This window comes from Ipomoea triloba, chromosome 4, assembly GCF_003576645.1.
Source record: "Ipomoea triloba cultivar NCNSP0323 chromosome 4, ASM357664v1".
NCBI classification, from domain to species: Eukaryota; Viridiplantae; Streptophyta; class Magnoliopsida; order Solanales; family Convolvulaceae; genus Ipomoea; species Ipomoea triloba.
The window spans coordinates 4,626,257-4,640,099 of record NC_044919.1 but is presented as its reverse complement, the minus strand read 5'-3'; the positions used below and the strand labels follow the sequence as shown (position 1 = coordinate 4,640,099).

The following is a 13,843-nucleotide window of genomic DNA, read 5'->3' as shown; positions in this document are numbered from 1 at the left end:
TGATGGGTAAATATGCACATGTACTAGTCAGTCCGTAAATCACCTGTCCGTCGGTCACCCAACCTGTCCGTCAACGGTCACCCAACCGGTCCGTCGACGGTCACCCGGTCCGTCGGCCGCATGATCGGAAGCAACACACCTTGTGGATTGGAGGCTCACGAGCGCGACAGTTGCTTGATGTGACGACCGACAACTTTTCGGGAACAGGGGATCCGTGTTTTCATCACCTCGAGCAACTCAACCACTTCGAGCAAACCGATGCGCATTTTGCGGAGTGACAACCCATATGCCCTCCACTTGCATATCAGACACCATGTGCATAGTGAATCCACTTTGTATAAAGAGGGGTCATTCCCCTCACTGGAGGGGGGAACTCATCAGTACTACACTAATACACTTGTGATTTGCTCATTCGTCTCTCTTGCTCTCTCCTTGTTACTGTTCGTCACCCGTAGAGCGATATAGCTTCTTACCGCTCAGTCGTCAACCGGTAGAGCGACCGATTGACCGGCCGAGCGGCATCCTTCACCACACGTAACACACGTATCCGTAGCGTAATCGTAGACCCGTTTACATTTACGCTATCAGTAAGATTAAGTAGGAGAATCATAACTCATCTACTCTCACAAGGTGACCACATTTTTCAAAAAGAAGGCAAAGCACTTGAAGTTTCCAACGACCGAATTGATCTTTCTATGAAAGTGCCATGCATGTCGGTCCACTTCCTACTCTGTTGGTTATATATATATATATATATATATATATATATATATAATATTATGAAGACCAAAATATTATGTATACAGGGGCAGCACTAATAGGAGAAATCAAGCAGCAGCAAGATCAATTCTGGGTTTGTGCCTGCCTGCCTGCCTTAAATCTGTACGGTAGAGAATGGAAGCAAGAAACAAGTTTGAAGATGAGAGAACGAAGCGCATTAGAGATGGTGGCAAAGCATAGTGCAGAAGGAGACAACAACAACAAAGTAATGATGTTTGAACGTGAGGGCAGCGAAATGGTTGAGTATCTCCAGACTGTAGACTCCATAATTCAGCGGTTCAGGCACAACGCCAGTTTGGAAACTGCAGAGACCACGGCGAGAAAGCAGCTTTTGGATGAGTTTGGAACCATGCTCTCTCACGCCTTCACTCATCCTCCTACTACTAGTAATACTCACCTTCTTTTAATGCATGTCTGCTATTACGCTTATTATCTTCTTTATTTTCTGTCATTGATTTTTGTTGCTAATCTTTTCTTAAAATGTTTGGACTGGTCCTAATAGTTTCAGCAAGTTATTCAACTTCTGTGAGCAACGCTAGTCTCTTTTTCGGTGAACTCACCGGAACTCTCCTTCCTGATCTTCACTCCATTGCACACCGCCTGAGTGCCATGGGGTTTCTTGAAGATTGCAAGCAGCTTTACAAGACCAAGCGCCTCGCATTTATCGATGCCACTTTAAGGCGATTTGGCGTTCAGAAATTAAGCGCGGTTGAGGTGAAGAGGATGGAATGGGAAGCACTGGACAAGGCTGTGGGGATGTGGTTGAAAGCACTTGTATTCTGTGTAGATCTTATCCCCATTGAAAAACAGACCCACGACTCCATCTTCAAAGACGACTCATCATCAGCACTTGTGGTGGGAATAGTGAGGGCTTATGTCTCACCATTCCTAGATTTCACACAGGCAATTGTCACCAGTCGCACTTCCCCACGCAAACTATTCAGATTCCTTGATTTACACCGCATCCTAAACAGTACTTTGCGCCCGTCCGTGTTGTTCGAGGTACCCAGAGATGATCCTCTGGCGACACAGATGGAAGAAGCGTTGTCTCAGCTCATAGAGGCAGCCAAAGTGAGTTTCCAGAATTTTGAGAGAGCCGTGAACAGGGAGATTTCGCATATTAGCAGTGTCCGAGAGGGTGGTGTTCATACCACCACAAACTATGTCATGGATTATATGATCAGATTGATATCTGAGTACGGTGAGGAGTGTGAATGGATAGTTTCAGGGCCAAGAAAAGTGGAAATAAGCACAAGGATCAATGGCGGCAATATCTGTGAGAAAAAAACTATTGATGGTAGTGGCCTATCCCCGTTTGCGTCTCACGTTCTTTGGGTCATTGCCTCGTTGCTGCGCAGGTTGAAAAGCAAGACCGTCCAACACCAGGACGATGATGCTTTTGCTCAATTTTTCATGATGAATAACCTTAATTACATTGTTCAGACGGTGAATGAGCAGCCAAGTCTAAGAGAGATAGTAGAAGGGGGTGATTTCCTGCGTGATCTTGAAACTGGCCTATTTGCTACAAAACTCAAATACCTGGGTTCGACTTGGACCAAAATTGTACAGGATTTGGCGCAATGTTCCACTCCCAAAAAGATCAAGCTCTTCAACGTCACACTTTTCCGGCAGAGTAGGCGGAGGAAGGAAATTCTTAGGAATTTCAATGAAATGTTTGGTAAAATTCATCAAACTCAATCTAGGTGGTCGGGATCTGATGCCAACCTCATGCGACAGCTTCGAAAAGTTATTTTGGATAGATTGGTTCCAAGTTATGAGCATCTTCTTCAACAACTCTCAGACAATTCTTCTTGTAATCCCATTACTGGCATCCAATACTCAGTTGAGGATGTAAAGAAAGCAATCTCTCAACTCTTCCAGGGCCGCCCTCCCACATCCTTTCAATGAAGATGATATTCTTGATTGACCTTCTTTCTTTGAGTATATTAACTAATTTATCCCATGTACATACTAGAAAGCATAGGTAGCATATACGTTGGACAACCTACTGAAGCCCAACACCCCCAGTAAGGCTTGAACCCATGACCTCCTACTTGGGAGAATCACTTCATGCCGCTTGACCACAAGGTCTTTGGCAGGTAGTTGTTGTTAGTTGTATTGTACATATATACTCTGTAACTTATCTATTACCCGGAATCCTTTGATCCATTTTATGTAATTATATTAAGGGAAAAAAAATATTTTTGTTAGTAAAACTTCTTAATGTATATCTTCTACTTAAATAGTAGTGTCATCACTTTCAACCTCAAGACGTCTATTTGGTTATGAGTGTTGAATTGGAAAGAGTCGAGAAACTCCCTCTTTGGACAAAGTCTACTTGTGCAATAGTGCCGTGTGGTCCAGAAGATAAGGGATCACTTTTTGTTTACTTATTATTAATTCTTGGGGAGTTTAATTCTATGTTTGAACTTTGAAGAATCCGTCAAACTTAATCTGGGTGGTTGGCATGAGGCAGATACTCAGCTTAGACATCTTATTGATGGATAAATCATATACGGACCTGTCGCGGATCAACCTAAGGAATGGACTAAGGGGCAAGCATCGTGGAGACCCGAGGCGAAGCACGGGCCGCCCAGACCCGGCCAAGGCCGAGCCCGCCTGGGCTACCTCGGGTTTGGCTAGGCCCAGGCCAACCTCCATGAGGTGGGCTGGGCTGAGGTCATGAGCCGACCCCTTTGGGGGTCCCCTTGGCCGAGCCCGGTGTCTCATAATTACACTTGAAATATGTATTGTTCTGATCATTACAAAATTTGTCCTAAAACTTTTATATAAGTATCTGAGCAACTAGAAAATAAGATCAAACAAAGAAATAATATCCTGTAAGTTAGGATCTTGACTGACAAATAAAATTACTCAATATGAAATAATAAACATAAATTAATAAATAGTCGATCCAACAATAATTTTACTAAGTCTAACAAAAAATCTAAGCACTATTTTCAAAAAAAAAAAACAAAAAACAAAAAACAAAAAATCTAAGCAAAAATACATACTAACAACAGTCAACAGGCGACCTTTCAAGTCTTAGAGTATCGCCATCCACCATCTTTTAAATCAAAATTATCTTTTCCACTCGGTTGTAGAGCTGTTCTAAACCATTTTCTGGTCGAGTCGTCATACTCTGCTCTTTTACACATTGTAAACACCTGCAACTTTTTGCACTCAAGTCTATATATTCTTGTTGGACCCTTGACCTTGTAAGAGCCTATAATAATGCCGTGTGGGTCCTCTTCTTCCACATTTTTGTCCAATAATATGTTGAAACAATGGACCAGATGACTTCTTTTCTGCACCCTCTAATGGCTATACAAGAAATCAAGAACAAAAACTAGTTAAATAGATACACACCCAGCCATCTGATATTTCACTTCCTATTCTACAGTAAAACATTTCATCACAACACTGTAATCTGCAGAAATGGAAGTGGTAAAGACGGATGATGACAGAGCGAGGGAGATTGTGCTAAAATATGATCCCAAATGTGCACAAGGCGATAACTATAGGCTCAAAATGATCTTCCAACGTCGCCGGAGTGAAATCGATGAATATCTCTGGGCTGTAGACTACATAATCCAGCAGTTCATGCAAAGCGGGAGCTTGGAAGCCGGGACTGTTCGGCGGCAGCTCTTGGACGAGTTCGAAACCATGCTCAATCATGTTCTTAGTACCAAACAAACCTTTTCAGCCAATCCTAGTACTTATTCTTGCACCACTCGTAGCTATTCTCTTGGGTTCTGCTTCGAAATTGATCCCACAAGCTCTGTCCTGGATGATCTCCGGTCCATTGCGCGACGGCTGAGATCGATGGGGTGCCTCCGTGATTGCCAGGAAATCTACAGCGCCATTCGCGAGACGTTTTTCGATGCCACTTTGACGCGATTCGGGATTGCGAAGGTGAGCGCGTGTGATGTGCAGAGAATGGTGTGGCGAGAATTGGATATGATGATTGGGCTCTGGGTTAGAGCGGCTCCCTTCCATGTTCATCTCATTTCCATGGAAATCCACGCCTGCCAATCCATCTTTAAACTCGAGAACGCCCCGTTTCTGATGCAGATTGTGAGAGCTTATGTAACGCCTTTTCTTGATTTTGTCTCGGCGGTGGCGCGCGGGCGCCGCTCCTCGGAACGCCTGTTCGGGATGCTGGATTTGCACGGCTGTTTAACGTTAATGCTGCCTCCATTGGAGCTACTAAAGTTGCCGGGCGCTGATGCTTTGGTGAATCAGGCGAAACAGATTTTGTCTGCCCTGGAAGAGGCGGCTAAGGAGACGTTTTTGAGGTTCGAGAGAGCTGTGGTGGGGGATTTGTCGTGTGTGGAAAATGTTAGAGAGGGTGTTCATTACCTGACAACCTACGTAATGGACTACCTAACGAGAATTGTGTCCGGGTACGGCACGTGCGAGTGGATCGTGGCGAGGAAAATCGACGATGTTCTCTGGATTGGCGACACTTTCAGCGGCAAAACGCCGCATATTCATCACTGCGGCGACCAGCCGCCGCTAGCCTCGCATATAAAACTGGTGGTTGCTAATTTGCTCTGTAATTTGCGGGGGAAGACTAAACAGCAACAATTGGATGATGGGTTTGCCTGTTTTTTCATGATGGTGAACCTCAACCATGTTGTTCAGAAGTTTAAGGAATCTAACGTGTTACTAAAAGTTGTCGGGGAGGATTTCGAATCTTGTCTGGACAATGCTCTCCAGTCCACGGTCTGTGCCCACCTGAGCTTAACCTGGGATAGGGTTTTGAAGGGTTTGGAGCAGGGATTAGTCCCCAAGAAAATAAAGATTCTCGGGATGTCGTTTTCGGGTCCGTGTAGGAGGAAGGGAATCCTTAAAGATTTTAACGTTGCCTTTGAGAGGATCTGGCAAACGCAGTCTCGGTGGGTTGTGCGTGATGGGGAGCTCAGGGAAGGGCTTCGGCAATGTATTTTGAACAAATTGGTTCCTGCTTATGAGTCCTTTCTTCACCAGCTTTCCCAGTGCAGATCCTCCAGAAAGGCCACAAAGTTGATCAAATACTCTGTTGAGGATGTGGAGAATGTAGTCTGCTCTCAACTCTTTGAGGGCCGCTCCCCATCTTCCTTTAGATCAAAATGATAAGTTTTTTTTAGACGGCCAAGTTGGTTGGTCAGACTGTTAATGTAGTGACTATAAGGTTACAAATTTAACTCTCAATAGATGCAGTATGTTGTTGCATTTAAGGTCTGTCTTAGATGTTATAACCTTAACTTATACACTTGTGCCACTGCATATCTGTAAATTGTAATGCACTAAGAAACAGAGAATTCTCTATTATTCTAAAATCATTTATTTAATTTTATCTCAACGGAACTAAACACATCAAATGAAGAGAAGAATCAGAGTAGTAAATAAATTAAGGAGAACTCATGTTTGACAGAGAACATCATATCATGTTGATGGAAAGGCTGTGGGAGGGCGGCCCTGGAAGAGTTGAGAGATTGCTTTCTTTAAATCCTCAACTGAGTATTGGATTTCAGTAGTGGGATTACCCGAACTGTCTGACAGTTGGTCAAGAAGATGCTCATAAGTTGGAATCAAACGATCCAAAATAATTTTTCGAAGCTGTCGCATGAGGTTGGCATCAGAACCCGACCACCTAGATTGAGTTTGATGAACTTTACCAAACATTTCATTGAAATTCCTAAGAGTTTCCTTCCTCCTACTCTGCCGGGAAAGTGTGACATTGAAGAGCTTGATCTTTTTGGGAGTGGAACATTGCGCCAAATCCTGTACAATTTTGGTCCAAGTCGAACCCAAGTATTTGAGTTTTCTAGCACGTAGGCCAGTTTCAAGATCAGGCAGGAAATCACCCCCTTTTACTATCTCTCTTAGACTTGGCTGCTCGTTCACCGTCTGAATAATGTAATTAAGGTTATTCATCATGAAAAAGTGGGCAAAAGCATCATCGTCCTGGTGTTGGACGGTCTTGTTTTTCAACCTGCGCAGCAATGAAGCAATGACCCAAAGGACGTGAGATGCAAATGGGGATAGGCCGCTACCATCAATGGTTTTTTTGTCACAGATATTGCCATTGATCCTTGTGCTTATTTCCACTTTTCGTGGTGCTGAAACTATCCATTCACACTCCTCACTGTACTCAGATATCAATCTGATCATATAATCCATGACATAGTTGGTGGTGGTATGAACACCACCCTCTCGGACACTGCTAATATGCGAAATCTCCCTGTTCACGGCTCTCTCAAAATTCTGGAAACTCACTTTGGCTGCCTCTATGAGCTGAGACAACGCTTCTTCCATCTGTGTCGCCAGAGGATCATCTCTGGGTACCTCGAACAACACGGACGGGCGCAAAGTACTGTTTAGGATGCGGTGTAAATCAAGGAATCTGAATAGTTTGCGTGGGGAAGGGCGACTGGTGACAATTGCCTGTGTGAAATCTAGGAATGGTGAGACATAAGCCCTCACTATTCCCACCACAAGTGCTGATGATGAGTCGTCTTTGAAGATGGAGTCGTGGGTCTGTTTTTCAATGGGGATAAGATCTACACAGAATACAAGTGCTTTCAACCACATCCCCACAGCCTTGTCCAGTGCTTCCCATTCCATCCTCTTCACCTCAACCGCGCTTAATTTCTGAACGCCAAATCGCCTTAAAGTGGCATCGATAAATGCGAGGCGCTTGGTCTTGTAAACCTGCTCGCAATCTTGGAGATATCTCATGGCACTCAGGCGCTGTGCAATGGAGTGAAGTTCATCAGGGAGAGTTCCGGTGAGTTCGTCCAAGGTGAGACTAGCGCTGCTCACAGAAATTGAATAAGAAGGATGATGGGTATTATGTTGAGTGAAGAAGGCATGAGATAGCGTGGTTCCAAACTCATCCAGCAGCTGCTGCTTCCTCGTCTCTGCACTTTCCAAACTGGCGTTGTGCCTCAAACTCTCAACTATGGAGTCTACAGTCTGGAGATGATCAACTTTGTTGTTCTTCTTTCCTCCTTCTGCACTATAATTGGCCACCCTCTCTATTGCACTTTCCTCGTCTTCAAAGTTGTTTGTTGGTTCCATTTTCTGCAGCCACAAACCCAGTATGCTGATCCAGGCTAGGCTAGGCTAAAACTGATGTTGCTGCTGCTCCATTTCTGCCCCTATATATAGTATCAGTCAACGGACAAGTAGGACCGACACGGCATTATCATAGAAACATCGGACGTTGGAAACTCCAAGGATGTTTCCTTCTCCATAAAAGTCTAAGTTTTTGGTTCAATGATCCGCAGTCCGCAAGACTGCTGCGTTGCAACTTGCAACTGCTATAGTGCTAAAGATGTTTCTTTCGTCCTAAACCGTTGAAAAACTCAATCCCTAATTATCCATGCAGACTGGTAAAGATGTTTCTTAATCAAAAAATACATTTTTTTTTTTTTACATTTTTCATGCGACAAATTATATCATTGACTCCATGGATAACAATCCAATCTTACCAAGTACATGACCATATAATTGATTTAAAATCTTGTCCTATAAAACTAAGTTGGCTCAATATTATTTTTTAGGCTAAAGTGTCATTTAGCACCATGAACTATATCCAATTATTCATGCCGCACCCTGAATTTTCATATTGTATATATCAAGCCCCAAACCAAAATAAAAAATTCATCTAGAACTTTTAGCAGGTTTCCAGGTCTTCTTGCTGACATGGCGTCTGATGTGGCATTTCTCTTAACCTTATGTTGTTCAGGTAAGCGTTTACATATTTAAATTTTTTTTAAAAAAAAACAAAATTATTATTATTATATTAAAATAACCAGAATTTTATTCTCTTATTTTTAATATGTAAATGCTTACCTGAACAACATAAGGTTAAAAGAAATGTCACGTCACTTGAAAACCTGCGCCATGTCAGCAGGAAGACCTGGAAACCTGTTAAAAGTTCTAGGTGAATTTTTTATTTTAGTTTGCGGCTCAATCTATACGATATGAAAGTTCAGGCTGCGACATGAATAATTGAATATAGTTCATGATGCTAATGACACTTTAGCCTATTTTTTACTTTATTGGTTGAGTGCTTAATCTTAGCTCCAAACTTAAAACGCAATAGTTTACCTTCTTTGTAATCTTAGCTCCCCTTTCTTTCCTTGTTGCTGCATTTATATTGTTTATCATTCTCCATTCTCCAATCATTTGAGGAAGCAAAAAGTTACCCGTTCTGGACCACACAACACTATTGCACTGCGTTCATAGTCCAAACAAAAACACGAACTTTCTTGTCTCTTTCCAACCCGTCAGAATCAAAGAAATTTCTTTTGAATTAGTGAATTACCATCCAATTTCCCAGTGAAAGATGAAACCACTTTTTGTTCTCTCTTCTTCTTCTTCTTCTTGTCAATTATGCAAAGCCCTAGAATTTCTTAAGGTTATTACCCTGTTCATCTTCAACCATCACACTGTTCTTCCCACCTTCTCTTTTCATTAAATGGCCGAGGCACTGATTACCATAGCCCTCACCCAGCTAACTCTACTGATGGATCAGCAGATTCGCAAGCAGTTGCGTCTGGTAAGGGGAGTGGAAAGAGAAGTCCAGAAGCTCAACAGCTCGCTCCGATCCATTCAGGCCGTTCTCGCGGATGCAGAGAAGAGGCAAGTCAAGGACGAGTCCGTTAGGGTTTGGCTCATGAAGCTTCGAGACATTTCCTACGACATGGACGACTTTTTGGCCGAATTGAGCACAGCAATTTTGAAGATACAAATTGAAGGCGTTGATGAAAACCCTACTTCTTCTGCTCCTAAGAACAAGGTATCCTCGTTTCTCTCATGCTTCGGATTCAATAAAGTTGTCCAGCGTCGCGATATAGCTCTGAGGATAAAAGGGATAAATGAGAGACTAGATATTATTGCTGTTGAGAAAGAGAGGTATAAATTTGACATGATTATGGATAAAGAAGAATATAGGCAATACCATAGCACATCTTATGTTGATGTTTCGAAGATATATGGGAGGGAGGGAGAAAAGGGTACTTTAATAAGCAAGCTGTGTAACAATGGCAGTGAACCAGAACTAGGGCTCCATATAATTGCTGTTGTGGGTATGGGAGGGATCGGAAAGACTACGCTTGCACAGCTGGCTTACAATAGCCACGAGGCGATTTCGGGGTTTGAGATTAGAATGTGGGTGTGTGTATCCGAGCCTTTTGATGTGGTAAAAGTTGCGAAAGCCATTGTTGAAGAGGTCCAAGGCACTGCACCGAATGTGTTTGAGCTCGAAACCATATTGTGCAACCTTAGGAGCTCGATTTCTGGGAGGAGGTTCCTGCTTGTGCTGGATGATGTGTGGACAGAGGATTTTAGGAAGTGGGAGCCGTTGAGGGACTCCCTAACGACGGGTGCAGGTGGGAGTAAGGTTCTGGTGACTACACGCAACGAGAGAGTGGCGAGGATAATGGAAACGACATATACATTGCGTTTAGAGGAGCTGCCAAGCGATGACTGCTGGTCGTTGTTCAGCAAAATCGCGTTTCATGGGAGGAGCAAAGATAAATGTGAGGAGCTAGAAGAGGTGGGTAGGAAAATAGCGCTGGAATGCAAAGGCTTGCCTCTAGCTGCAAAGACTATTGGGGGCCTGATGCGCATGAAAAACTCGGTGCAAGATTGGCAGAATGTGTTGGAGAGTGAGATATGGAAGTTGGAAGATGCAGAGAAGGGTCTGTTTCCGCCTTTATTGTTGAGCTACTATGATCTTCCCTCGGCTCAGAGAAGGTGTTTCTCGTACTGCGCTAACTTCCCTAAAGACTACAAGATAGAGGCCGATAATCTGATCAAACTCTGGATGGCTCAAGGCTACCTCAACCCGAGAAGTACAGCAGACATGGAGATCATGGGAAGAGAGTACTTGGAAGATTTGGTCATGAGGTCGTTTTTCCAAGAAGTGGAAAGATCCAAGGATGGCGAGACCATACTAAGGTTCAAGATGCATGATATGGTTCACGATTTCGCACAATATCTTACCTATCGCGAATGCCTTGTCATGGAAGTTCATAGTAACTTGGCAACAAGGTTGGATAAATTGGAAGGAAAGGCTCGTCATCTTACCTTAGTTCGCGCAGAGGAGGTGCCATTTCCTGCTTCCATTGGCGATACAAGAAAACTTCACAGTTTTTGGGTTCAATCATTCTATGATTCTCCACCAATAGTTAGCGAAATAGATAGAGTCACTTCTGAGTTATTCCAATCTTTAACTTGCCTGAAATCCTTAGATCTCAGCCGTAACAGATTGTATCAGCTTCCAAAAGAGCTCGGGAAATTGACCAACTTGAGATATCTCAACTTATCCCACAACCCATTGTGGGAACTCCCAGAAACATTATGTGGCCTCTACAATTTGCAGACTTTGAAGATTGTTTCCTGTGATCATCTCAGAAAGCTGCCTCAAGGGATTGGAATGTTGAAAAACTTAAGGCATCTCGAGATAGATCGCACTGAGAGCCTCAAAACACTGCCAAAAGGTGTCAGAAACCTGGATCATCTTAGAACACTGAGCAAATTTGTCATGGTTAGTAGCAGCGATAGCGGAGACTCAATATGCTGCTTGCAAGACTTGAAAAACTTGAATCAACTGCAAGGATCCCTTAAGATCGAGGGATTGGGATTCGTAGAAGATGCGATTGAAGCAGAACAAGCTGAACTGAAGAACAAGAAGCAGCTGGTAAATTTGCATATGGATTTCAAGCCTTCGGTTGAAGATGAGAAGACAATGGAGTTGATCGAAGCTCTCGAGCCACCACAAGAATTGAAGTATTTGCAGATAAGTTTCTATGGAGGTACTCAGTTCCCGAGTTGGATGGTATACTTGAGCAATCTAAAAAAACTCCATTTCCAAGATTGCCAAAACTGTGTCCATTTACCTCCACTGGGAAAATTGCCCGCCTTAGAAACACTCACCATAGAAAACATGCAGAATCTGAAAACCATCGGGCTTGAATTCTTAGGAATTGCAGATGAAGTAAACAGCAATGGCAGCACAGCAACGGGTTCCCTGAAGGGGGCATCATCATCAACCATTTTCGGGTTTCCTAGGCTAAAGAAATTAAAGATTGTAGGTGCAGGAAACTGGGAGGACTGGGAAGTGATTAGCAGAGTTGGAGAAGAAAATATCAAGATCATGCCATGTCTACTTTATCTGAAGCTTTCTGATTGCTGCAAGTTGAAGCAAGTACCACTGGCCCTTCTCCACAAAGCGCCCTTGAGAAAATTGCGGATACAGAAGTGTCCAATTTTGCAGCAGCAATACCGGAAAGTAACCGGACAGTTATGGAGCAACATATCCCACATACCAAAGATCCGCATATCATAACCCAGCAAGGAGCATCTTAGAATTGAGAAAAAGAGTTGAACTTTGTGGGCGTGACTTAGACTGAATCTGGATTAGTCTTATAGTGGTGAGGATACTGAATGCATATGTACCCAAATTTTTATTTTTTATTTTTTTAAATCACCATATCATTTGGAAATGGGTATTCCTTGGAAGGCCTGGTATCGTATTCCAAAGAAGTATGGAGGCTTGGGTTTTATGGATTTAAGGGCTTTTAATTTGGCAATGTTAGGCAAGCAAGCCTGGCGGTTTCTCACTAGGCCGCACTCACTGGTGGCAAGAATTTATAAAGCCAGGTATTTTCCCAAGTCCTCTTTCATTGAGATGCTAATTTGGGTAGTTGTCCTAGTTATTGCTGGAGGAGTATTATGGCAGGCCTGGGATCCTCTGGCCATCCCTGGCTGCCAGGTGACCCTAATCCATTGGTTCGGACAGAGATGCCCATGAGCTTGAGGGTTCCTTGGTCTCAAGGCTGATTGACCCAAACTCTGGGACATGGGATCATTCTATTCTTCTTGATATTTTTTCACCTACGGATGTAGAACGCATTTTGAAGGTTCCGGTGAGCCTAGATTATGAGGACTTTTGGTTTTGGCTGGGGACCCGGGGTTGCTATTTGGTTAAAGAAGGTTATAAGCGCACTGTTGGAAGTTTTGACATTATGCCGGGGACTTTTGATAAATGGTTACATCTTTGGAAAATTAAATCCCCTGTAAAGTGGAAAACTTTTCTCAGGAGAGCCCTTTCAAATGTCCTCCCTACTACTACTAACTTGATTATAAAGAGAGTAGATGTGAATCCTTCATGCCCTATGTGTGGTCTTATGCATGAGAATATTATGCACTCCCTACTTTTATGTGATTTTTTTAAACTAGTTTGGCATGAATCATCTTTGCAAATGTCTAGTGTGGTTGGGAATGATTTTAGTATGTGGTTTACTAATGCATTGAGTGTGCTAACAGAGGAGGAACTCCTTGTGGCTGTTGCAGTTTTATACCACATATGGAGGGCTCGCAATACAGCTGAATGGGAGGGCAGTTTGCCACATCCAAAGGGCGTATGGCGAAGGGCACAGACTGCCGTTGTCGCCTGGAGGGAGGTTCATATGGCACTGCCCATCGACGCCACCTCCTGCTCAGCATCGCCTAACTCCAGTTGCTACTGTTTCGAACGTTGTCGTGCCTCATGCAGCAGGGTTGCCACCGAGGTGCTTCTTCGACGGCAGCTTTCAACCAGCCACCAAGAGGGCCACGGTGGGAGCGGTCTTGCTCTCGGCGGATGGAGTGTTCCTCGCAGCTTTCAATGGTCATCTCCCCGCTTGTTTCTCTCCACTAATGGCCGAGTCGTTGGCATGCAAAGAGGTGCTATCATGGCTCAAGGGTCGTGGACTCGTGGTCTTGCCTCCGTGGATGTCTACACTGATTGCTCCAACCTCAAGCATCTACTCACCGCAGTCAACACTACTCTCTATTCTTATGTTGCTTTTTCAGTTGATGCCTCTGGGGCTTTAATGTCGGCGTTTAATCATTGCTTTGTTAATTTAGTGCCTAGAGCTGCTAATCTAGGTGCTCACACGCTTGCTACATCGGTCTATTTGTAGGCTAACTCATTGTATTTCTAAGTATTAAAGGAAAGCAATAAAAGTTGATCTTGTAATTATGAAAAGTCAATCAAGTCAGCCTCAATTATTTCCTCTTC

The 13,843-nt window shown here is 43.5% G+C and overlaps 5 protein-coding genes across 8 annotated transcripts; 4 read left to right on the top strand and 1 right to left on the bottom strand.

The window, feature by feature from the left end:
- The first annotated feature begins 834 nt into the window (after window positions 1–834).
- LOC116017512 (exocyst complex component EXO70A1-like) lies at window positions 835–2,707 on the top strand. Its single transcript, XM_031258121.1, has 2 exons — window positions 835–1,166; window positions 1,283–2,707. The coding sequence occupies exons 1-2, from the start codon at window positions 920–922 to the stop codon at window positions 2,686–2,688; spliced, it is 1,653 nt and encodes a 550-aa protein (XP_031113981.1). The 5' UTR covers window positions 835–919; the 3' UTR covers window positions 2,689–2,707.
- Window positions 2,708–4,022: 1,315 nt separating this feature from the next.
- Window positions 4,023–6,086, top strand: LOC116017511 (exocyst complex component EXO70B1-like). Its single transcript, XM_031258120.1, has one exon. It carries the CDS (start codon window positions 4,219–4,221, stop codon window positions 5,896–5,898), a length of 1,680 nt encoding a protein of 559 aa, XP_031113980.1. The 5' UTR covers window positions 4,023–4,218; the 3' UTR covers window positions 5,899–6,086.
- A 124-nt stretch (window positions 6,087–6,210) lies between these two features.
- Window positions 6,211–7,848, bottom strand: LOC116014888 (exocyst complex component EXO70A1-like). Its single transcript, XM_031254850.1, has one exon. It carries the CDS (start codon window positions 7,846–7,848, stop codon window positions 6,211–6,213), a length of 1,638 nt encoding a protein of 545 aa, XP_031110710.1.
- A 1,139-nt stretch (window positions 7,849–8,987) lies between these two features.
- LOC116016422 (putative disease resistance protein RGA4) lies at window positions 8,988–13,815 on the top strand. Of its 4 annotated transcripts, none has more exons than XM_031256674.1 (3): window positions 8,988–12,212; window positions 12,378–12,441; window positions 13,135–13,815. In XM_031256674.1, exon 1 carries the CDS (start codon window positions 9,254–9,256, stop codon window positions 12,125–12,127), a length of 2,874 nt encoding a protein of 957 aa, XP_031112534.1. In that variant the 5' UTR covers window positions 8,988–9,253; the 3' UTR covers window positions 12,128–12,212; window positions 12,378–12,441; window positions 13,135–13,815. The 4 variants fall into 4 exon arrangements, with proteins under 4 accessions (XP_031112534.1, XP_031112533.1, XP_031112531.1 ...); XM_031256673.1 differs by having other exon boundaries at window positions 13,108–13,815; XM_031256671.1 differs by having other exon boundaries at window positions 8,988–12,441.
- On the top strand, window positions 12,284–13,745 carry LOC116014887. The gene is made up of 2 exons (XM_031254849.1): window positions 12,284–12,441; window positions 12,581–13,745. The coding sequence occupies exons 1-2, from the start codon at window positions 12,284–12,286 to the stop codon at window positions 13,743–13,745; spliced, it is 1,323 nt and encodes a 440-aa protein (XP_031110709.1).
- Window positions 13,816–13,843: the final 28 nt, after the last annotated feature.

Excerpts from the sequence above, each read along its gene's own strand:
- LOC116017512 (XM_031258121.1), top strand. The coding sequence starts at position 920 with ATGAGAGAACGAAGCGCATTAGAGATGGTGGCAAAGCATAGTGCAGAA. Across the intron at positions 1,167-1,282 it reads CACTCATCCTCCTACTACTA|TTTCAGCAAGTTATTCAACT; the intron begins GTAATACTCACC and ends TGGTCCTAATAG.
- LOC116017511 (XM_031258120.1), top strand. The coding sequence starts at position 4,219 with ATGGAAGTGGTAAAGACGGATGATGACAGAGCGAGGGAGATTGTGCTA.
- LOC116014888 (XM_031254850.1), bottom strand. The coding sequence starts at position 7,848 with ATGGAACCAACAAACAACTTTGAAGACGAGGAAAGTGCAATAGAGAGG.
- LOC116016422 (XM_031256674.1), top strand. The coding sequence starts at position 9,254 with ATGGCCGAGGCACTGATTACCATAGCCCTCACCCAGCTAACTCTACTG.
- LOC116014887 (XM_031254849.1), top strand. The coding sequence starts at position 12,284 with ATGGGTATTCCTTGGAAGGCCTGGTATCGTATTCCAAAGAAGTATGGA. Across the intron at positions 12,442-12,580 it reads GCAAGAATTTATAAAGCCAG|AGATGCCCATGAGCTTGAGG; the intron begins GTATTTTCCCAA and ends TGGTTCGGACAG.